This window comes from Anopheles ziemanni, chromosome 3, assembly GCF_943734765.1.
Source record: "Anopheles ziemanni chromosome 3, idAnoZiCoDA_A2_x.2, whole genome shotgun sequence".
In the NCBI taxonomy this organism is placed as follows: Eukaryota; Metazoa; Arthropoda; class Insecta; order Diptera; family Culicidae; genus Anopheles; species Anopheles ziemanni.
Window position 1 is genome coordinate 50,635,732 of NC_080706.1, and position 24,168 is coordinate 50,659,899.

General features: G+C 44.9%; 5 protein-coding genes across 5 annotated transcripts; 2 read left to right on the plus strand and 3 right to left on the minus strand.

Annotated features, from left to right (window-relative positions):
* Positions 1-2,332: 2,332 nt before the first annotated feature.
* Positions 2,333-2,784, minus strand: LOC131287594 (sex-regulated protein janus-A-like). The gene has a single exon (XM_058316658.1). It carries the CDS (start codon positions 2,764-2,766, stop codon positions 2,395-2,397), a length of 372 nt encoding a protein of 123 aa, XP_058172641.1. The 5' UTR covers positions 2,767-2,784; the 3' UTR covers positions 2,333-2,394.
* A 4,456-nt stretch (positions 2,785-7,240) lies between these two features.
* On the plus strand, positions 7,241-9,786 carry LOC131289012 (anaphase-promoting complex subunit 4). The gene is made up of 4 exons (XM_058318203.1): positions 7,241-7,367; positions 7,443-7,559; positions 7,627-7,772; positions 7,843-9,786. Exons 1-4 carry the CDS (start codon positions 7,241-7,243, stop codon positions 9,778-9,780), a joined length of 2,328 nt encoding a protein of 775 aa, XP_058174186.1. The 3' UTR covers positions 9,781-9,786.
* Positions 9,787-10,078: 292 nt separating this feature from the next.
* On the plus strand, positions 10,079-11,405 carry LOC131289014 (pseudouridylate synthase TRUB2, mitochondrial). Its single transcript, XM_058318205.1, has 4 exons — positions 10,079-10,281; positions 10,347-10,538; positions 10,593-10,946; positions 11,023-11,405. The coding sequence occupies exons 1-4, from the start codon at positions 10,152-10,154 to the stop codon at positions 11,286-11,288; spliced, it is 942 nt and encodes a 313-aa protein (XP_058174188.1). The 5' UTR covers positions 10,079-10,151; the 3' UTR covers positions 11,289-11,405.
* An 893-nt stretch (positions 11,406-12,298) lies between these two features.
* Positions 12,299-15,370, minus strand: LOC131289013 (heat shock 70 kDa protein cognate 4-like). Its single transcript, XM_058318204.1, has 2 exons — positions 15,232-15,370; positions 12,299-14,457 (listed from the first exon to the last, which is right to left on the minus strand). Exon 2 carries the CDS (start codon positions 14,455-14,457, stop codon positions 12,490-12,492), a length of 1,968 nt encoding a protein of 655 aa, XP_058174187.1. The 5' UTR covers positions 15,232-15,370; the 3' UTR covers positions 12,299-12,489.
* A 755-nt stretch (positions 15,371-16,125) lies between these two features.
* Positions 16,126-18,662, minus strand: LOC131286678 (cyclin-dependent kinase 14). The gene is made up of 6 exons (XM_058315665.1): positions 18,495-18,662; positions 18,365-18,418; positions 18,232-18,300; positions 17,171-18,161; positions 16,998-17,104; positions 16,126-16,935 (listed from the first exon to the last, which is right to left on the minus strand). The coding sequence occupies exons 1-6, from the start codon at positions 18,518-18,520 to the stop codon at positions 16,287-16,289; spliced, it is 1,896 nt and encodes a 631-aa protein (XP_058171648.1). The 5' UTR covers positions 18,521-18,662; the 3' UTR covers positions 16,126-16,286.
* Between the last annotated feature and the right edge of the window lie 5,506 nt (positions 18,663-24,168).

Sequence of the window (24,168 nt, forward strand, 5' to 3'; positions counted from 1 at the left end):
ACAAGAATCATTTGTGTGTTCATTTTATTGTTTACAAATTGTCTCACAAAATAGTGAAGAATATTCGTACTTTGAACGCCGTACACCCACAGCAAATAATTTCAAAGCACATTTCTTTGGACGGACACTGGTCTAAATCGGAGGCTTTGGTTCTTTTAACCGAAAGACGAACAAAAACATCCTTCGTTAAAAGATCATCCTTGACGATAACGGGTGATGGTTAAGCAAATAGTTACCTTCAGATTCAAACCCTTCCCAAAAAAAGGAATCGTTGCAGGTGGGCGAATTTTGCCCGCGTTCTAGATGACATGTTTACATTCCTTCCGGGCCATTCCAAGGGAAAGAGCCTGAATAATGGTAAATTTCTATGAATTTTATTTTCTTATACCTTCACTCTGTTATCGCTCGTCCAACACCGTGACGACCAGATCGTGAATACATATTTACAGAAGAAGTTCAGCGGGCGTAAAAGAAGAAAAGAATCACCGTGAAGATCCGTGCGATATTTGGCCTCCCCGGCGCGGAAAAGTATGAGCTGGATAACGTAAGAAAAACAACATGAATAATTTGGTTGCTTGCTTATTTGAGCTGCTTGCTTATTTGAGAAAAAAATTACAACCAAGAGGATATCTTAGGGACTTGAATAGTTTTAGCATAGAGTTTTGAAAGCTAATAACTCTTTATCTTAGACATACAGTTAATCGTTACAGCTACCCAAAGCTTTCAAAATTTAAAAAAAGCTTTACTGTAAATGCCAACCCAACAATAACTGACACAAACTGTACATAATTCTTAGGGATTAATGTTGTCAAAGGTAGATTAGAGAATAAATACGGAAAGCGACTTTTAAGTACGTGCCCATGGAATCCTTCTCCCTTTTTCAAACCCTCTCTGTAGTCTAATCCTTCTCGATTCAATTCATTTTTAATCAATCGCTTTCCGTTGTTTCTGTTTTTTTCTCTCCTTTGAAACAGAACCCTTATTATAGGCCGTTAGGATTATGGATGTTCCCTTATCTTATTGTGCTAACCTTCCGGCTGTCGACATCATGCGTTCTGCGCATTTAATGTGACGAAGCGAAATCAATTTCCATTCATTTTCTCTGCCCATTTCACTTGTAACGAAAACAAAATGGTGTATATCCATTTACCCTCATCAAATCCTTTGAAAATCGATCACAGCACCAGTCTGAGTGGGTGTGTATGTTTTTGGGATAATCTGCTATTTGTGTTAGTTTCCAAATATCCCAAATGTGTCCTGTTGTTGAGAATTTGAGAATTTCCCTTTACTACTATCCAATATCGTACATCAGATTAAAGCTTTTGAAAGAGTGTTTAAAAACGACGTAATACCCCAGTTATGCTTCTTCTGCATTTGCTTAACAATTAATTTGATCGACCTTTACAACGATTAATTAAAAATGTGTCTACTATATCTACATGGATATTCAACCTTTTCATAAGTATAGTACGGATTCAACAGTAAAAGGTTGATCTTGTTTATACATTTTATACATATTACAAACCGAACCTGTTTGAAGTTTTTTTGTAGAATACGTTCAAATTCACTTTTGTTGTGGAGACGCAGCTTCATCATCCACTGGAAGCTGCAACGTACGCAGCCATCCTTCCACTCGCCGCTATCGGTATACACTAACCAATATTTTAGCCAAACTAATGCTAATCACACACGAAATCTTTTGTGGTGGACCATGACTGTACATTGAGAAATAAATTTGTTTTAAGTTTTCATATAGTTCATCTTGAATACCGAATCGTTAAATGCATTTACAGATTGTGAAACCCCAACCGAGACCGGACCCTCCTCTGCGCGAGAGGACTGACTATCCACGAACGCAAAGGGAATAAGTCTAGTAAGCCCCCTAATGAAACAGGCATGACCAAACACGGTAGTTACGCTAAGAAGAAGAAAAAGAAGAAGAAGATTGTGAAACCTGACTTCCCGTCAAGTAGTCACGCAAGGGCCGCTAAAGAAGTTTTACGAGTCGCTGTTCAAATTTAAAGTTCCGATATTCACGATTCAAGAACCATAGTGCCCAGCATACGAGTTGTATCTGTAATAAATATCTAGGCAAATCAAAGAATCTATCTAGATTCAAGACTAGAGGGACTGAATTAGATCTAAGCTAGAGATTACTCAACGTAAAACGCTGTAAGACCTTTCTTAAATCTGTTACAAATGTTGCACGAACAATAAGAACCTATGAAAATTAAACCCAAAATGTACATACCTGTTAGATGAAAAGCTAAAACCCCATACATTGTCATCGTCCAAGACCAATATTGGTATTCGCAATCACGTCACATATCGCCTTCTTAAAGCATTTTCAGTTCTATTTTGTAGCAAAATTGCGCCCAACATTCTCCAATCGGTTTAATATCCTTCGTCAGAACAGCTTATTGAATAATCCTTGTATTTGGTGAGCAACAAGCGACGCGTTTCGAGATGATCCGCCTTGCCATAGCCTTGCGAGTAGCCGTACACTTTGATCTGCTTCAGATCCGGCCGGTTCTCGATCCGACCGCCCCCAAGGCATTCCGTTTCTAGACCTAGTCCCATCAGGGACGAACTCACTTCGTCGTAAATATCCGAATGCCACTGAGCGCGGTTAAAACCACGCACGATCAACTTATTTGGCTCGGTCCCATCTGCCTGCTCATTGCCGTAGACTTTAATCAAAACGTACTTGAAGATACCTTCATCAATGTCTACTACCGGTACGGCCTCCAGTTTGGCTTCAACCATTCTGCTGAAAGTTCTGCAACCAGCTGAAAGAATCGTGATAAAAATTGTATCAATTTTATGTAATTTAGCGAAATATGGTCATTTTACCGTTTTTGCACAAAATATTCCGCAAGAACTTTGATGACAGCCGGCAAACTTGCATTTTCTGTTGTTTTGACTAGTGTTGGCAGAATCGGGATTCGGAAGATTCGAAGATTCGATCCCTAGACGGATTCTAAAGATTCGAATCCCATTTGACAGATTCTAAAGATTCGAATCGTATCTGACGGATTCTAAAAATATGATTCGATTAGGATTCGATAACATTAGACCAGGGCTCGGCATACATTTCCTAAAAAGGGCCAAATGATTAAAAGGAAACCTAAAGCGCGGGCCGTATACCTTAAACCAGGGGTCTCCAAACTACGGCCCGCGGGCCGCATGAGACCCTCTCCTTCTTGAGTAAATGTGACCTAACGCTACGGTTATTCCACCCAATGCGGCCCACGTTAAAAAAAAGTTTGGAGAACCCTGCCTTAAACGATGATTGAATGTTTTCAAAGTAGTACCCTTTTGAATGATATAAACTTTTTAAAAAGCAAAGTTACATAAAAAGGAGCTAGAAGATACAATATTTGTAATTTTATCGCTAAACTTTTTACACATTTTTACAATTATTTTCATTAAATTTTGATTTTATGTGAAAAAATTGAGTTGTGGTTTTGGTATGAAGCACTAAAATTTTCTTACGGGCCGGATGAAATCAGTTGGCGGGCCGGACTTTGCCGACCCCTGCATTAGACCATGAATGTAATACTCTGGTCAAATACTGTAGAGCATTTTGACAAATCGTCAAAAGAAAAATACAAGAAACCTTTGACAGTCCGGTTAATGTTCCCGGTTGACAGAAATTGACATTGTTGCTGGTACTATGTAGTTCCAGCAAGAGTCCCAGCAATCTGCCATGGAAAAACTTGCTGGTACTACATGACAGCTGCAAAAAAATTGAATTTTTGTCAACCGGGTTGTTTGCTTTTAGAAGGACCGTTGTGAGCGACTAGTGCTATTGCGGTTGTGGTGATTGTGTTGGATTTAAGTAAAATTTTGCATAATTTGAGCGCACACGAAGGCAGATTTGCAAGGATGCTGCTCACTGCTACGGTTATCTGGCCGTCGATGATCGGTAGTACTACTTCCGGAAGGTGCTGTCTCGGTTTCTTCCCAGCCAGCAATATCTGTCAAAAACATAGGCGAGGGCGAGTAGAAGGAAAATCCCCGCCGCAAGCGGACTGTCGATGTTTGAATGTGTGCATGGGACGGCGATGAATTCAGTGCAAGAGGAGCTTTCGATATGGGCATTACACGAGACGCCATATTTGCACACCTTTGCGTTGTGAATTTGTGATCGACTAAACATGTTTCTGAGTAATTTCAATTTTAAATATGTGATTTAGTGTTTTTTTCGTGATCAGTAGTGTTATTTATGTGAAACAGATGGAATAATGATATAACAGCCGCGTTTGCTGTTTGTGTTTTGGAAGGCAGCTGCCGGCAGCTGTTCTTTGGCGCTGTGCTGTCCCGGATGACTCTCAACCGCTGCAGGCGATAGAGAATGCATCGTCCGTATCACATATCCCAACCCGGTTGACAGAAATTGACATTGTTGCTGGTACTATGTAGTTCCAGCAAGAGTCCCAGCAATCTGCCATGGAAAAACTTGCTGGTACTACATGACAGCTGCAAAAACTTTGAATTTTTATCAACCGAGAAGTAACATTTCCAAGACCTATTAGACTTCAACAAGTTTTATCAACGTTTTAACATGGGTGTACCAAGTCCAATTGGTTTTATAGAGGTTTCTCAACAGGCAAAATAGTTTTAATAATTTTGACATCCTTAAACCCTTTTGAGGATAGCTATAAAACTCCTCATTAAGTCTAAAATCTTAGTAGACTTGAAGAGTCTGTAAATACGCTGTTAAGTCCTTCTTAAAACCTTCTCTTAAAACCAATCAGTGATTTTTGGTCTAGAAAAGGTTTTAAGGGATGGTTTTGACAACGTTCTGTAGAGTGGGCCCTCTTACCGCGTGACTACATTAGGCGTACCATACCAAAAACTTGGTACGCTGTCTTGCTTCTTTATCAAGCTAGTGAAGCAGGTGAATGAAACACATGCCTATCTGAAGCAGGCTTGCGCTATCTGGTTGCCGAAAAGTGCAGAAAGTTGCTGCCGATACGCAGTTGTCCCAGATAGGCGTTCTCATCAAGGTATCCGATGAGTAAGGATGGGTACTCCAGAAAAGGGAAAATTGTCGTCAGTGCTGGTCGTTTTCCCTTTGTTTATAAACAATATTTGACACTTGAGTTTAATCAATATGGTGGACATGAAATCCCCTATTCCATAACCGTAGTCATTCACCGTGGGTTTGGGACTCGATTTGATTTGATTCTGACTTGATCCTAAACTGTTTGAATCGACTCACAATGATTTGAGTCGAATTAGTCACATAACTAGTCGATCTAGAGACAATGTAATTGATTTAAGTTTACTCAAATCGAACGAAATCGAATCTACCCAGCGGATAGAATGTCCAATGGACATCAATCGATCCATCACTCAATGGATTGAGTTTTTTGCGCAATTTGCAAGTTACTCGGGGTCCACACTACAGCGCGACGTCGCCTGACAGGAGCTGAACTCCATATAAAAAAAACCTTGCGCGATCTCGCGCTAGATTTTTTTTGCATGGAGTTCAGCGCCTGTCAGGCGACGTCGCGCTCATGAGCCGAGCCGATGAGCCGAAACAAGGTACTCAATACTTCGAATAGCCATTTAGGCAACAAATTGATAATTTGTTAATAACTTTTGATTCTTTGAACCGATTTTCACGATTGACCCCTCAAATGAAAGGTCTGCTAACGATAGTTAGATTTTCCAGGCTACTTAGTTTTTGCGAAATGATTTTGCATGGGAAAATGGCCGAAACAGCCAATTTGCCATAACTTTTGATTCTGTGGACCGATTTTTACGACAGACATTTAGCCTTTGGATCAATTCAACCATTGGTTGTACAATTGTTAAAGTAACAAATAATATAAAAAATCGGTAAATTTGGTAGGCACGCATGACTGTTCATCTCCACATAGCGAACTCATAGGAAACTCTGGTGAAACTCCTGTCACTGTTCATCTCCACATAGCGAACTCTCCTCCGACGAACTTTCAAACTCAGTTCCCGCAACAGCTGGGAAACTCGTAGGAAACTGCCCGCTAGGCAGCTCGAAATATCGTCCTCAAAACGTCCTCCGCGCGAACAAACGTCCTCCATTTTTGTATGGGGATGAAACAAAAGGAGGACGTTTTTCGAGCAATCGTCCTCCTTGTCCTCCTCACCATACAAAACTGCTCGATGTTTGTGTCATGGAGGACGTTTTTGAGGACGATTTGCTCGAAATTGCCTAGCGGGTGGTAGGAAACTCTTGACAGCACTAGCAAAGCCCCTCGTTCTGACGTTTAATAACTGACGGATTAAGAAGAAGCGAAGAAGACCGAAACAAATGCGTGTCCACTTAGCGAACTCGGGAAACTCGAAACTCCATACAAGTTTGACAGGAGTTTCACCAGAGTTTCCTATGAGTTCGCTATGTGGAGATGAACAGTCAAACTTGTATGGAGTTTCGAGTTTCCCGAGTTCGCTAAGTGGACACGCATTTGTTTCGGTCTTCTTCGCTTCTTCTTAATCCGTCAGTTATTAAACGTCAGAACGAGGGGCTTTGCTAGTGCTGTCAAGAGTTTCCTACCACCCGCTAGGCAGCTCGAAATATCGTCCTCAAAACGTCCTCCGCGCGAACAAACGTCCTCCATTTTTGTATGGGGATGAAACAAAAGGAGGACGTTTTTCGAGCAATCGTCCTCCTTGTCCTCCTCACCATACAAAACTGCTCGATGTTTGTGTCATGGAGGACGTTTTTGAGGACGATTTGCTCGAAATTGCCTAGCGGGCAGTTTCCTACGAGTTTCCCAGCTGTTGCGGGAACTGAGTTCGACAGTTCGACGGAGGAGAGTTCGCTATGTGGAGATGAACAGTGATATGATGGATTGGGACTCGGATTCGAAGATCCGGATCTCAGAATGGGTTTGAATCGATGGATTCGAATCCCTGTAGGGATTCAGTTTTCCCATTCCTAATTTTGACAGATGCTCTTCGCGTGCCTAGTGATCTCAGATCAATAAAAAATGTAGCTTAAAACTATAGTTTCTAACCACAGGGCACTACGGCTGTTTTGACTGCCCAGGCACGAATGTATCAACAAACCGGCATTTGAAACCACAACAAAAACTTTCCTCGTACCTCGTTTACTTCACTGAACTAATAAACCAGTAGCGTACTGCACAGTTTCAAATACGAATCTTTATAAAGTTCACTGCAAACATTCCGGAAAACTAAATAAAGGTACTCTTAAACTGAACGGTGTAGAATAATACGTAGTCCAAACATGGCAAATCAATACACGGCTAATCGTAACATGATGAAGCAAACGAGCAATAAAAACATTGGCACCAAAGTAGATGTTTTAAAATGGAGCGAGGATATGGATCTACTGGCGATTGGAACGGAAAAAGGTAAAACTACCCTTCACTTAATAGTTCGATGGCCTACAACGTTTCCATATCATTACCCTCCCCAATATTCTACAGGAGAAGTTCTTCTACAACGCTTAAAGTGGCAAAAGGTATGGCAGCTACCACCGCCTGAAGAAGGTCTTAAAGTACGAGAAATTGCCTGGAGGCCCTGGGAAAAACTGATCGCTATCGGTAATGTAATAGCATGGCAACGTGCGATACAAGAGAGTTTAATGTTTTGCCGTTTTGTTTCTTGTAGGTTACAACAATGGAACGATTTTGCTGATCAACATTGAAACCAAGGAGGAGGTATACAGGTTTTCGGTGGATGCGGACATTAGTTGTATGAGTTGGACAGAAAATACGGAGGAACTTCCCTCGGATGACATTAGCTACCGCTCGGTGGTATGTTATCGGTAGCACAACCTAAGGAAATGTTAAGTTATATGGTATCGTATTCGTTTTTTTTTTACAGACCGCACATGCCAAGTACCTTCCCGAATTGCCGTTGCTCAGCTCGATATCTTCGTCTGCCAAACCGATCAACTACAATCGGAACAATTTCTGCTCCAAGCATATCCTGAACATACTAATCGTTGGAACCACAATGGGGCGCATTCATTTGATGGCGTTCGGTATGTTACCGTGTGGAAATGTGGATGTACTCGCCATGCTAGGTATACCGTCCAGATCAACGGCATGCATCCGGGATGCCAAGATGAGCCTCGATTTTAAGCAGCTGATTGTGGCACTGGAGTTTGAAGATGCGCTGAACCTGGTTGTACTGGAAAACGCAGTGCTGTTCAAGTATTCCGCGTCGGTGCTGTGTCTGGCGCTCAAGCACGCCCAAATGCTCAACACGATGGCTTATATGGATGATACCATCGAGTGCATTATCGAAGCCTGGGAGACGGTCCTCCTGGAGATGGACAATAAGCTTACGAGCTTCTCGAAGGAACAACCAGAAGGGTCGATTTCTGCCGACTTCCTCGAGCTTCTAATGTTCGCAACCTCATCGCCCGCGCTGGAACAGTTCCTGTTGCGAGATCTCACCGAGAAAGGGCTCCGTAAGCTCGGTACCAGCATCGAACTGTGCTACGTTACCATGCAGAAACTCGTCGTAAAACCACTCTACACCGCGATCTACGACGTGTTCTACCATCTGACCACGCTGGATGGGATGCTTCGTAATCGATACCACTACGGAGTGTTGCTATCCACCCCGGCCACCGAGCTGCTACGCAACTGCGGCTCGCTGCAAATTAAAGCGTACGAGCTACAAAAAATGATCGACATGTCCAAGCGTGACTTTAAAATATTCTTCCGCTGGCTGCACGTTGTGATCGTGCGTCTTATGGATGAATCACCTCAAGAAAACCAGCCCACTATCACGCAGCAGGAGGTAAACTATTTGGGCGACTTTCTGAACAATTTCGATTCATCCGCCTCCCAGCCGGCACCGGAGCATGAACGGTCGGCGATCGAGTCGAGAAGAAAGTTCAATCTGGAACGTGTCGGTCAGTACCTTGTGGACAAACCGCTTGTAATGCCACCCGCAGCCGGCCAGGAGGAAGGAGAAAGCCAATGGAAGCATCTGCTCAGCCAAAACCAATGCTTACGCGAGTGTCCCGCCATCTTTACGCACCACGAAAACTTCTCGCTCGTCCAGCAGCATAAGCTGCTGAAGCAAAGCTTCAAGAAAATGTTCGACCAACCAAGTGCTGTTATTTCGGCAGATTTTAGACACAAAAACTCGCTCACCATCCGCACGGATTCCGTAAGTGGAAGCAACCGCGACAGTACATCCGTGGCACGATCGATCACCTTCATCAACCATCCTCAAGACGAGGTGACGCTCGTTGCGGTCGTGCAATCGGAGGACAGCTTGCTGTTTGCCGAATGTTATCCCGATGCAGGCCTGAAGATCGTCCGCATTCGCTTCGAAGAGAAGCCCTATTTCGACCAGCGATTTGACGCAATCGGGCGGCTCACCTTTCGCCAGGCTCAGTTCTACAGCGTGGATACGCTTTCGTTGCTGCTACGGGCGTACGATGAAGCCAACACCACAACCGGTTGCTACTTTCTACTGCTCAATTTACGTCCAATTCGGGAGTTTTTGAACCGCATCGAGCCGCGTGAATTCATGCAGACACTAACGGAGGAAGCGATCGGTTGCCATGGCATCAATGCTTACACGTTGATCGATGAAAGCTCGCTCAAGCTGCTGGATAGCAACGACGGGCATATGATCGCCGTATCCGGCAAACGGAACGTGATGGCGGTAGTGTCTGAGTCGCTCAAAAACGTCCGTGTTTATGATATGGACGGGGCGGATGAGGAAGACGACATGCTCGACACATCGTCGCAAATAAATAGCAGTCTTGAGAACAGCCAGGAATCAATTCCAGCGTAGTTTAGGAAATAAAGTATCCAACACGTAAAAAGCCACCTCGAGTTCTTTGTTTTCCTGGCTGAGTTTACGTTTAAATGAAAATGTTGTTATACAACAAAAGGCTACAAACTTATACATAAAATATTTTGTTTTTTATTTCTAGTTTTACGGTACAAACATAAAATATAATGTAAAAACATATAACATAAAATAAATGTAATGTAAAAAGTTGAGAAATCAATCCGAGTTCAAAATATTCCCGCACGTGAGCTGTTCAAATTGACATTTGCGAGTCATCACAAACGAAAGAAATGTAAACAGTGCACGATATGTGATAAGCATGTTCCAAGCAACGTAAAACTTCCCGATCGGCAGGAAAACTAGCCTACGAAATGGCATTAAAACTAGTCACGGACGCCCCCACAGTGTGGAATTATCTCAACGGATTGGTTAACCTGTACAAACCCTCCGGAGTTACGGTGCAGCAAGTTCGCAATGCTATCATTCACAACCTTTGCCGAGGTAAGGCACGATCCTTACTATATTTGCGGTTATTATTCGTACAACCCATTTTCCTTTCTTTGTAGACCTCAATCAGCTGGAAGTACGTCCATCGCTTCAACGGGTAGTAATCGAGGATAGGCCACAGTCAAAGCTTATCGTACGAAAAGTGGAGGATTTATCTGACAATGTGCTCGTCAGTGGGCCACGTTATCAACCGGATGATGTAAAATGTCGCTTTTGTGCAAACCATGGACGGTTTACGAGTGGTGTTACGGGTAAGTTATTGATTCTACGTCTGGCATGAACTGCTCTTTAATAAAAATGCTTAGTTCTCGGCATCAACAATGGGACCAATCTCGCCTACCGCATGCAGCAAAACCGGCCCTTGAGGGTGTACAGAGTAACGGGATTCCTGGGAAAAGCCACCGAAACCCATTTCGCGGAATCCAGAGTGACCGCCCGTGCCACAATTAATCACATCGGATCGGAAAAGATCGGCAAACTGTTGGCATCGATACAGGCCTCACACCAGCGAAAAATGTTCGAACTAAGTGGAATCGATATACAATCGCAGGCGGCATACGAACTGGCCTGTGGGGGTACCATACGCCCTACGGACAATCGGCAACCGATGATCTACGGCATACGGCTAGCGGAATATCGCAAACCATTCTTCACGATTGGTAAATTAAGCGTCACGCATCCGACCATTTATTTCCGTCACCGAATCTTAATGTTATGCAACGTCTTCCTTTGCAGAAGTACATGCGATAAACGAAACGGAAGCATATCTAGGGGAGCTAATTCATGAAATAGGCATCAACCTGAAGTCGTGTGCTCACTGTACCGGAATCAGATGCATACGACACGGGCATTTCTTGCTAGAAGATTCACTGCTGAAAAAGGACTGGAACCTTCAGAACGTCATCAGTGCAATGGCACATTCGAACAAACTTATCCGTCAACACCCGGACATGATGCACCAAACCAATCCCGCCCTACAAGGTTTCGACGAAGGAGACTGAACCAGAAACCAGACAGTTTCCCTTAGTTTTCTACTAGCCAGCGTGGGATGACACAGTTGTAAATTTGGAAAGTTGTTGAGTTACAACGCATGTACACGGTTTCTCACACCAAATAGGTCAGCTAGTATGACGTCCTTTGTTGTCTCGCTGGGACGCCTTGAGATTCTTGAATATAGTAACGTACACAAAATCCAAATACATCGAGTGTTTCATTTTCTTCGGACATATTGAAAAAACTTGGCAACGCGCCCATATCACCCTGACCCAGATTATTTCACTTTAGATTTGGACAAGAAGCAAACTGAACGAAGGGTGTAGAATCTTTTAAACGAGAACAGCGTGTCGAAAAAAATCTTAATTCTCACCAATGCAATTTAAAAAAATTTATCAATCGTCTATAACATATTTTGCAAAATTCAGACGCAAAACCCAGGATTCCTGTGTTTATGACGAAAATTTTATGATCGTCTGTGAAGGTTTGTTCGGAGTGAGTGAACAGGATAAAATCTAACTTTGAACTATTTGATAATAATGCGATTGTTGAGTCCTTTTCTTCTAAAAACGACATCGAGTTTCGTAAATCATTTACTAACATTGATTAATTACGTACAGTTGATTTCCTGGAGCTGGTAGAGCGCACATTTTCGTATGCAAAAGATGGACAACTTACAATTGTCATCATGACCCCCCACCCCGGAATAGTTTCTTCCAAAATAACCCCCAAATGAAAAGCATGTACGACCGTGATTCTAATTTGCCATAAACAGAGATGTTGTTTGTCAATGGCTTTCTTTTTTTTCGTTTATTAGCATCTTTTCGAACTCTCTAGTTGATGGTAGCTGATCCTGTTCTCTTTATGCAGCAGCAGTAGCGCGTATTGTTCGAATGGTTTCACAATTAACTTTTAAAATTAAAAATGCTGTTTAGCAACAAATGTCTAAGAATCCAAATGGCGGTTATTTATGCAGAACTGGCAAAAAGTTCAAGTGAATAATTGCTTTCATTTAACGCTTTTGTTTTCATTTCTGTTTGGCTAGAGAAAATTGTTAGTTAAAAGGTGCTTTTCTTTTTTTGTTGCCAGAAAAGGTGTTGAAAAGAAAAAGATAAATTGTAGCGTGGTTATTTCCACAAATTCTCTTTTCTTCTTCACCTTTCCCAGCGCTGATGATGATGATGTGACGACGATGCGAGGAATCGTGATTTAATCGACCTCCTCGATGGTCGGGCCGGAGCCGGAACCGGCCGCACCGGCACCGCCGGCAGCTCCTCCAGCTCCCGGAGCGCCACCCGGGAATCCTGGCATGCCTCCCGGTGCACCTCCGGCACCCTGGTACAGCTTGCTGATGATCGGGTTGCACACAGACTCGAGCTCCTTCTGGCGGTGCTCGTACTCTTCCTTGTCGGCCAGCTGGTTGGCATCGAGCCACTTGATCGTGTCGTTGCACTTGTCCAGCACGAGCGTCTTGTCGCTGTCGCTGATCTTGTCCTTCAGCTTGTCGTCCTCCATGGTGGCCTTCATGTTGAAGCAGTACGACTCGAGCGCGTTCTTGGCCGAGATAGTCTCCTTCTGCTTCTCGTCCTCCGTACGATACTTCTCGGCTTCGTTCACCATACGCTCGATGTCCTCCTTGCTCAGGCGACCCTTGTCGTTGGTGATCGTAATCTTGTTCTCCTTGTTGGTGGACTTCTCGAGCGCGGTCACGTTCAGGATACCGTTGGCATCAATATCGAACGTCACCTCGATCTGCGGAACACCACGCGGCGCCGGCGGAATGCCGCTCAGCTCGAACTTTCCGAGCAGGTTGTTGTCCTTGGTCATGGCCCGCTCACCCTCGAACACCTGGATCAGCACTCCAGGCTGGTTGTCCGAGTACGTAGTGAAGGTCTGGGTTTGCTTCGTCGGGATGGTGGTGTTACGCTTGATCAGCACCGACATAACACCGCCGGCCGTCTCGATACCGAGCGACAGCGGGGTCACATCGAGCAGCAGCAGATCCTGCACCTCCTCCGACTTGTCGCCGTGCAGGATGGCGGCCTGGACGGCAGCACCGTACGCGACGGCCTCGTCCGGGTTGATCGACTTGTTCAACTCCTTGCCGTTGAAGAAGTCCTGCAGCAGCTTCTGCACCTTCGGGATACGGGTCGATCCACCGACCAGCACGATGTCGTGGATGCTAGCCTTGTCCATCTTGGCGTCGCGCAGCGCCTTCTCAACCGGCTCCATCGTCGAGCGGAAGAGATCGGCGTTCAGCTCCTCGAAACGGGCGCGCGTGATCGAGGTGTAGAAGTCCGTTCCCTCGAACAGCGAGTCAATCTCGATGCTGGCTTGCGTCGACGACGAAAGCGTACGCTTCGCACGCTCGCACGCCGTGCGCAGACGACGCAGGGCGCGCTTGTTGGTGGACAAGTCTTTCTTGTGCTTGCGCTTAAACTCCTGGGCGAAGTGGTTCACCAGACGGTTGTCGAAGTCTTCGCCACCCAGATGGGTGTCTCCGGCCGTCGACTTTACCTCGAAGATGCCGTCATCGATCGAGAGGATCGACACATCGAAGGTGCCGCCGCCCAGATCGAAGATGAGCACGTTGCGCTCACCGGCAGTCTTCTTGTCCAAACCATAGGCAATGGCGGCTGCCGTCGGTTCGTTGATGATACGCAGAACGTTCAGTCCAGAGATGGTTCCGGCGTCCTTGGTCGCCTGGCGCTGTGAGTCATTGAAGTAGGCTGGCACAGTGATGACGGCATTGGTCACCGTCTTGCCCAGGTAGGCTTCGGCGGTTTCCTTCATCTTGGTCAACACCATCGAGCTGACCTCCTCCGGGAAGAACGACTTCGTCTCGCCCTTGTACTCAACCTGGATTTTCGGCTTGCCCTCGATGGACTCAACTTCGAACGGCCAGTGCTTCATGTCAGCCTGGATGGCTGGGTCGTCGAACTTACGACCGATCAGGCGCTTGGCGTCGAAGATTGTGTTCGTCGGGTTCATGGCGACCTGGTTCTTGGCGGCATCGCCGATCAGACGCTCCGTATCGGTGAAGGCCACATAGGACGGCGTCGTACGGTTGCCCTGGTCGTTGGCAATAATTTCTACCTTTCCGTGCTGGAATACTCCAACGCAGCTATAGGTGGTTCCCAGATCGATACCGACTGCTGGTGCTTTCGTAGCGGCCATCTGCAATTATCAACAATGGCGAGACAAATTGATTAAACTTGAATTCATTCGTTTGGACACTATCGATGTAAAAATTTACAGCAACGCGATCCACTATGTTAGCAATCGAACGCCTAGCAAAAGAGTTACATTACATCGAACGCCTAGCAAAAGAGTTAGCTTACTTTGATTTAATGAACGAAGCAACACTTCACGCACGAAGCGTTAACATAACCTTCTATGGGCATCATGGAGCCCGCGAACATCACGCGGTAGTTGGCAATGAAATGTGCTATTCTTAGCACTGGATCAAAGGGTCACACGAACCACTTCACTTTTGCCGTTCCATGAAACAGGGCCAAAGATCATGACCGATTTCTCAAAACCTTACGAGAATCAATGAACAAGCATGGTTAGGAAATTGCATAAGCCACCATTTTGTTCGCGGCGCTTCTTCTTCCTTATTCCAGCTGCCGGAAGGGCTCTGAAACCATGCGCTCCACGAATGGAAATTTCCAGAACGACACACTGACTTACCGCATGGTGACGCATACCCCGACAATTCGGGGCGTTCACTGCAGCTAAGTGTTACAAAGCGTGTGTTCACGTTTTCATTCTCAATTAGTAATTTCAACGACTCATCTCTTTCGATTGGTATGAATGTGGAATTTTTCTACAAAGCACATTTTCTCCCATCACAACTAGTTTCACCCGGTGTGGCAGAGCGAAAATGTACACCGTCATGCCCTGAACAAAGTTTGCCCTGAAGAAGTTTTGTAGAAATGCTTCTCTTACCTTTAAAATGAGCTTTTTCCGATTTTACTGAACACTAGAATACTGGAAACTTCACGGTGATGTTCTGCCCGCACTTCCTTCGGTCCTCACAAGCTTTGGTCTTTACTCCGCAATACACAAGTACGTGCACTCTACACGATTGCTGATCAATGTATGAAAACTTCCAGTTCCGACACCTCTATTTATTGAATGCCGGTTTCTAGACGTTTCTTCGCTGGATAGAGGGAGATGATCAAGTTGCCATGCCTAACGCCATACGCTCCCCTTGCTGGAGAGAAAGAGTCGAAACTATTCCGCTCGCTACTGGAATCATCGAGCATGAACTAGTGTTGGCAGAATCGAGATTTGGAAGACTTGAAGATTCGATCCCGACGGTTGGAGCGGTAACAGAAAGGACTCATAACGGATTTATTTTTAGGAACTAAATATTCCAACAATTTTTAATGTAGCCTCTAATGAAAGCTTCTTTTGTTGAAGAGGGATTTAATCATCGAAAAGGTAGCGTAATTTGTATGATTTACAATCATGTTGCAGCTTCTTTTGAATTTAAAGCGGGCTTGGAATTGATCGCTGGCAGTTCCTTTATTTCAAATATAGCTCACGGATTAGTTATTTGCACCACTATTCATGGTGGATTTTCCAGGCGCGAACGCGATAAGAACTTCCAGAATAAACGTGAAAGCCCGCCTTACGCCAATATTGGACTGTATTGCATGATCGGCAGATGTATGCTTCGAGATGTTGGTAGAACAATGCAATGGTTCACGGTGTTATTTGTTGAACATTATGATTGTTCACGGTGAATCGACGAAGCAGCAAAGAATAGCAAAAATGCTATCAGTCACCATTATATGATAAAAATTGAACGATTCTAAGCTTTCGTTTAACCATCAGTCCACATAGTTTTATTTTTGCATAATTCATCCGAGGGAGAAAAAAAGTGTATAAATATGACATGTTCGGTGATTTAAAATAGGGTAATAGCAAATCACACCTGTTTGTCGTCATCCATCTAAAACTCTTCGCCAAGCTTTGCTGCGCGTTTTGTAGATTCATCACTTGTTCAGCGGAATAACCATATCGTACGGATACTCGAGCAGTTCCGCTGTGGAAGCCCGCGATTTGGCGTCATACCGGAGACATCGTTTAAGAATGTCATGCAGCATCGGTGGGTAGTAGCTGGCCAGCGGTGGATAGTCGATAACGGTGTTGGGGTTTGTGATGGTATTCACCTTCGTGTAGATATTTTTGATGTGCGCAAAGGGAGTCCGTTTGTAGAGCAGCAGGTACAGTATGCAGCCCAGCGACCAGATGTCCGACTTTTTCGACATTTTAATTCGGGGTTGGGAGCCCGCCGGACTCATCTCGCTCGATGTATCGATCAGCGCTTCCGGGCTGATGTAGTTGAACGTTCCGGCCTGGGAAAACTTCATAATACTGGTCGAATCGAACGAAATGTTGCTGGCGATACCGAAATCGATCAGCTTCAGGCGCCCGCGAATCATGAGAAAATTGGCCGGCTTCAAGTCCAGGTGGATCACGCCGTTCTCGTGGATGTAGTGCACACACTGTACCATCTGGTACCAGATGCTCATGAGATTATACAGTGGAATGTCTTTGCTGTAGCCTTGCAGAATTCGATGCAAATCACACTCCCCGTTTTCCATCACCAGAAACAGCTGGTTTGCCTCGGGGATATGAGCGCTGTAATAAGAAGTAATGCTATGTAAAGACCATCTTTTCCAAACCGTAAAATAAATACTTACTAGTCGTACAAGGCAATAACATTCTCATTTGTTTGCAACTTTGCTAGCAGCTTCGTTTCGTTGAGATACCCTTCAACTAGGTTCGCATCACCGTTTAAGTTGACAAGCTAGTTGATGAAAGATTAGAACCATACTATAGGCCAATGAGATGTTATATTAAGCCAAGTCCTTACCTTTACGGCGCACTCCATCCCGGTGGCCACCTGTTTTGCAAGGAAGACGGAACTGGACCCTCCGGATCCCAACTTTTCCATCACCGTGTACTCTTTTCCGTTGATGACAATCGGGCGTTCCTTAGGTTGGGGATTGGGAATGCGAGCATTATCATTCGTACCAACCCCCTGACCCTTCACATTGCCACCGTTTGAGCCTCCCGTTGCGCCATCCTTAGCTTCAGAGGGTGAAACTTTGTTCATTCCCTCCGTGCCACCGAACAGTTGATTTGTTGACCGTTTAACAACTTTTTGTTGCTCCTTTATGGGTGACAAATGATGGGATTCCTTCGGCCTCATTGGGGTATCCAGCAAGGAGATATTGAGACTGTCATTGCCCAAACAACCTATTGGTGGGCGAGCAATAACGACGGGTGTGGCAAAAAGTATTTTTTGCGACTTATACTCATTCTCCAGCGTACCCCGCGTCTTCCGCATTGCGGTAGAAGTAATCATCCTTGGACCAGTACCGCGAGAAACACCCAAAGGTAACTTTTCTCTCGGTGTGACAAACTGATGGCGGCTTTTGTCGACACTCATTTTATCCGGCTCAACGTCGGGTTGAATTGGACTGCGAATGCGTTCTGATTTCGCCGTTCTTTCAACTGCACTATTGCACAGCTCATCGTGGCTTGCGGTCACGTTACCGGAATCTTGACTTCGCGATGTTTTAGTCGGTGATGACCCATTCGAAGGTTTTGACTCCACCAGCTGCGTGCGTTCCACCAGCTGCGTGCGTTCCACCAGCGGCGGTCTTTTGATCGATTTCGAATCTTCACCGCCAACGACGGTGGGAAACAATCTATCCTCCAGCTTGATGCGTGATTTAGGGACCACATCTTTATTCTCTGTTGCGGTTTGGATTACCGACTGTTTCTCTGTGCTTCCCAAGTCATCGGCACATTTTGACGGCGTCAGGAGGAACGAATCGTTCAGGATAGCGCAGTTCAAGCTACGATGTAAAATAAAACGTCACCCGTATTAAATTTGATACACTTTTAACCGCAGGTGAAGCTACTCACTTTCCGTCCCCATCCGACTCAGAATCGGATTCAAGCGGTGGCAGCTCGGAGACCCGTTTCGGTTGGAAACTGTAAACAACACCGATTAGCGATGATTAGTTGCTTCTATTTTACTAATTTGCTAAATAGCTACCTTCTTGTTGAGCGAAAACATCGTGGAGATGATTCCTCGGAAGACTCCTTCTCTCTGTAGTGTAACATGCGGGGGAAACAGAAATATGAAAATAGTTTCTAGCTTCGCAGAAAGCCTGCTCTACTCTTACATTGTTTTTGTTGCACTGCTCTGCATATTGGCCGCTATTCTTTTACTACAATGTATAGCCCCACAGTCAGGTTCGTCCGCTTAAAAAGCCGGCTACATCTGTATTAAAGAATATCTGTTTAGATTCGTCGGTGTCTTCGGATTGCACGAAATAATCAGTCAATGAGGAAGCCGCTAAAAACTGTTATTATTTTGTATCAAAAACTCGATGACAGTTTTGCCGTTTGAATGGGCCAGTGTTGCTAGCAGGCAATATTTGAAACCAAGGTGTACATATTCTGTTATTACGCCAGCTTGTAAATCTCCCTAGCAGACTACGCTAGAAATTGATTTAATTTTATGAAAAGCTTTTTTTAATCAGAAAACGGTCTGCAAAATGTATGGTCAAGGAGTTAATGAAACCTCGACTCTGGCCCATAAATTAAGCTAGCGTTTAACAGTAAACTACCCAAGGAGAACCGTGCTGCACTTTCCGACCAAAGGTGTACATGTCTACCAAAAAAACACCGTGTAATCGGCACAATCGCAGTACAAAACGTCATGCGCCTTCGATTGTCAAAATTTGTTTTGTTTTTAATGAAATCAAAGCAATTTGTTCGGGAGCGCGAGTTAAGAATACAGTTCCAGTTCGGCAGTGAATCAGAGCGGAGGTTAGCAGTGCACAAGTTTCCTGAAAGGGTTAGCGGAAAAGTAAGGTTACGGCACGACCGCGTGGCCACGCCGAGCTGGAGCTCAGGTCAGAAAAATCCTAGCTGCCGCACATCTCGTGCTGTTTGAGTCAATCAAGCGGACCACGAGTTCTTGTGTCCTGACAACGGAAGGAATTATCCCTCCCGTGGACGGCGGGTGGACATATGGCTTTTATAGCCGGTCCTAAAGGACGAGCCCCTTCATAGGAGTTCGGACAGAGTCGGTATGCCTCTGATTACGAGTAAGGGAACAAACGTTCGACTTAGCGTAGGAGGATATACCCCGACTCGCATAGCGAAAGAAGAAGAAGAAGAGTTAAGAATAACGCTTTCGCGCATTTGGGTGTCGGAATCGGAGTGAAGTTTATTGAACAACGTTTTATACAACATCATGAAACATGGAAGGAAAAGGGCAGGAAACAGGAAGAGACGATGACCCTTAGCGACAGGCACCGAAACTGCAACGCAGTGTTAATAGTTAATAATATGCAGTCTGGAAAGCGTGTTAGACTGGTTTGGTATTACTCGGGGTCCACACTACAGCGCGACGTCGCCTGACAGGAGCTGAACTCCATATAAAAAAAACCTTGCGCGATGTCGCGCGAATCGCGCTAGTTTTTTTTTTGCATGGAGTTCAGCGCCTGTCAGGCGACGTCGCGTTACGCGACGGTGCAGTCTGGAAAGCGTGTTACAACCTGTTTGTAACTTTGTTCAAGTAACCTTGGTCATAAGGTAAATACAGGTGAACGTCGATTATCCGGGGGTGTCGGGACCGAGAGGTCCCCGGATAACCGAATTCCACGGATAATCGAACATATACTAAAATACGTTTATAATACCTGGTTTGAGTCTCGGCTAGTTCATTTTTGACCAGTTCCAGTTAGTTGATTAATCATAAAAAATGTTTGAATTATTTTCCTATGGTATTTTTATTGCTATTTTCGATCAGAGAAAATTTATTTGACACATTATTGCTACAAAATGTTGTGAACCAACCTAATATTCATGGAAACATTTAAGCCCGGTTGTGCAGTTGTCAGTTGCAAGACCCCCGGATAATCCGCCCCCCGGTTAATCCGGCCCCGGATAATCGACGTCCGACTGTATTTCAGTTTAATATATTGATATAGGATTTCGATTGCACCATTACGAAAAAGCGCTTACAGGGTTTGACAGGCCAACATACAACTGGGGCAACGTTCCTTCTAAATCGCACCTTCTTTCAAAACAATAACAAAATTGAAGTTCTAACGTCAACTGGCAGTTCTAGTTCGGTAGTGCATCAGAGCGGATGTTAGCAGTGCATAAGTTTCCTGAAAGGGTTAGCGGAAAAGTAAGGTTACGGCACGACCGCGTGGTGACGCCGAGCTGGAGCTCAGGTCAGACAAATCCTAGCTGCCGCACATCTCGTGCCGTTTGAGACAATCAAGCGGACCACGAGTTCTTGTGTCCTGACAACGGAAGGAATTATCCCTCCCGTGGACGGCGGGTGGACATATGGCTATTATAGCCGGTCCTAAAGGACGAGCCCCTTCATAGGAGTTCGGACAGAGTTGGTACGCCTCTGATTACGTGTAAGGGAACAAATTGTTCGACTTAGCGTAGGAGGATATACCCCGACTCGCATATCGAAAGAAGAAGAAGAAGAAGAACGTCAACTGGGTTATCGATCAGCATCACGCTGTAACTTGACACGGAGGGCGTAACCGATCAGTGTCAAAAAGGAACTTGTCAATGAAATGAGCGTTCTAGACACGGCAGAAAATCATCACGCTTCTGATGTTTCATATTGTTGTACTTTTTTCAAAAAGTAAAAAGTCTGGTTTCACATACCTGGTGAATTTTATATCTCAAGGAACTCGTTGAATTCTTTCTCACCCTCCATTGTTCAATACACAATGTAATTTCTCACTTGAATCTTCACAAGACACTTTTGCTACACTTTGTAATTCACCAGGTATGTGAAACCAGACGTACAAAAAAGCGCGCGATTTTTAAAATATATACAGCGGTAAACTCCAATGAAAAAAGTACAACAATATGAAACATCAGAAGCGTGATGATTTTCTGCCGTGTCTAGAACGCTCATTTCATTGACAAGTTCCTTTTTGACACTGATCGGTTACGCCCTCCGTGTCAAGTTACAGCGTGATGCTGATCGATAACCCGGTTGACGTTAAGCTGCCCGTAAACGTTGCGAACTTGTTCGCGCGAACAATTTGACAACCAGGCATTGGCTATGTTAAGGAAAGGAAAGGAAGATATAAGAGGATATCTTCCTTTCCTTTCCTTAACATAGCCAATGCCTGGTTGTCAAATTGTTCGCACGAACAAGTTCGCAACGTTTACGGGCAGCTTTAGAACTTCAATTTTGTTATTGTTTTGAAAGAAGGTGCGATTTAGAAGGAACGTTGCCCCAGTTGTATGTTGGCCTGTCAAACCCTGTATGTGTTATCCTGAGTTATTTAAAATGTTAAACTCATGAGCTCATGTGCAGCAATATACGATTGTAGGGCGGTTTGTTTTGTTTTCAAGCTGTCCCTTTAAATGCCCACTATGGGAATGACCGATCGAAACTAGTTTAAGTGAAATTGGTTTAAATGAATTGATTTGAAGCTACCTTAGACCTGAGTTGGGCAAACATAGCACACCTACATCTGCGGATTACGGAGTATAAACAAAACCGAACCAAACCAAGGCGACTGAGCTGTCAAAGACGATCCAGCTTCGACCTCGCAACACTGATTCGACGAGACATTTTCGGCTCGCCATTTCCAACGACGACTGCGGCTGCGACGATCCGGGAATCGAAAGTGCGTGCACCTAATTTTTAGAAAAGATAGGCGTGATCGTGAAATAATCACTGACTGTTAGAAAAGGGAAACCTTTCCGGATTTCGTGTCCCTTCGAACGGGCCAAACTTCGAGGATTCTACTGCGTGTGAAGAAAAGGACTGTCCAACAGTGATCAAACTAGCACCCGAAGTGTAGAGCAGTTTCATCTGTGTGCCAAAGGTGTGCGTGTCGAACGGCTAGTGCGAAGGTGAGGAAATTTTTTTAGCGATTCTATACCACTTCATGTCGTTGTTTTTGAGATTTAATAAAAACCCATGAGAACAGCGAAATGGCGAAACGGTGTTCGGAAGAAAACTAACTGATCGTGGTGCAATTAGACGAATGAAAAGTTCTCCCGATGGTGGTGCTGTTCGATTCGATAAAAGTAGAAATATTTCGTATCTCCCGAAGGATGTGCGCGCACCAGGCGCGAAGGCAGCCCGAGCGGGTGGCAGAACAAGAACTATCATTCGCATGAGGCGAATGCATTGAAACATGACGGATTTTCGTAGCGCTTGCTGGGGAAGAATGTGGCTGCAAAGTGTCAAAGTAGAGCCAGCCAGTTGAGACGGCCATTGGGTAGACCGTGTGTTGAAAATTGTGGTGCAGTTTTGTTATTCTTTTCCACTTGGTGTTCCGGTGTGATTCTTTCCTTCCCCATTGAGGAAGAGTTGACGAGATGGCGCCGCCACGGCACCTTGTGCAGTGCTGAAATAGGGTAAAAAGTATTGGAAATAGAAGAGCAGATGTGTAGTGGACAGAAGAGGAGTGTGAAGATTTGGTGCAGAAGAGACGGTCGAAGGTGTCCCGCGGGGCGTGAATGTCTGCCCCATGTGCTGCGGGTTGTTAGAAAGAACGAGAAGGGAGAGAAGGATCGACATATTTTTAGCGGGTGGTAAAGCGAGAGATGTACATGGTTCTTTTTGCCATACGTTTAGCATGGATGATAGAAGTGTCGGATGCTTGCGCGAGATAGTACAGTATGAGGCGAAATGAAAAGACATATGTATTGCAAGGATGATCACAGCTCATCACTATAATTTAACGAAAGTCTAGCAAAAGAATGCCCTGGAGGGTAATTAACAAAACTACGATAGGACGACAACTGTGGGGCGTGGTAGTAGAAGGCTTAACTACGTTCAGCGAATCGATCATCGATATGAGTATTTTCGTGGATAATTTGTCCTAGCCCTCCGTTGGATGTTTTATCTCTTGCTGAAGACTGTCTTGCCCCCATCGCTCATGTCAATCGCCGGGAGGCAAACTTGGGGGAAGGCTTTTAAAAAACAACACCAAAAGATCTAGTAGTCGGCATTGAAAAATAGTTGAACCTGTTTGTCATGGATCGCTCGGCAACGAAGCTGCCGAAGTGCGTGAAGTAAAACGACTTCTGAAAAAGCATGATGCCGGCAACTCCACGATTCGATATGATGTCTGCCGTGTGCACTTGCAAGATACCCAATCCTAGACTCAAAACATTCACTTTTCATGCAACAGTTCGCCCCATAACGCGCCGAAGTGTTCTGAATAATCAATTCATTTTTACTTTTTATTCTCTGATTCTCTCCCTCTCTCTGCAGCTGTATCGTCACGAATAGTTAAAGGAATGATATTGGGTGTAAGTTCCTGAAGGAGGAAAAAGAGAAGGATTGGAGCAGAAGCAGCAGCAGTGATCAGCCTAGTGACCGGGATCACGTATCGAAGGAAACGAGCGCGCTAAGCAAACGGGTAGCCGAAACGCAGCAACCCGTGGTGTGTTGTGCGTCTACAGCAGCGCAGTTCGACCCAACAGGTTTGCTCGAACGTACGCCACGACGACCCTGAAAGTTGTTCACGCGAGCCGATCGCGCTTCCACATCCGCCACACTTGTTCTACTCGCAAGCAGCGAAAGAACGAATACATCGAGCGAGTTGGGAATTCGTGGCGAAACGATCCCAACACGTTAAGAACACGATAAAGGAAAAATCAGACATCAGCCCAGCCCATTACCGACTAGATCGTAGCAAAGGCCCGAAAGTGGTGGGACAGGTGGATTCCATCCATTTTCCACCTTGGGAAGATTGGATTTCGTAGCGAAAAGCCTTTTTTCGCAAGAGTGGAAAACGCAACAGTATCTGTAAAATGATTCCATCCTTATTCTGACGGCGGTCA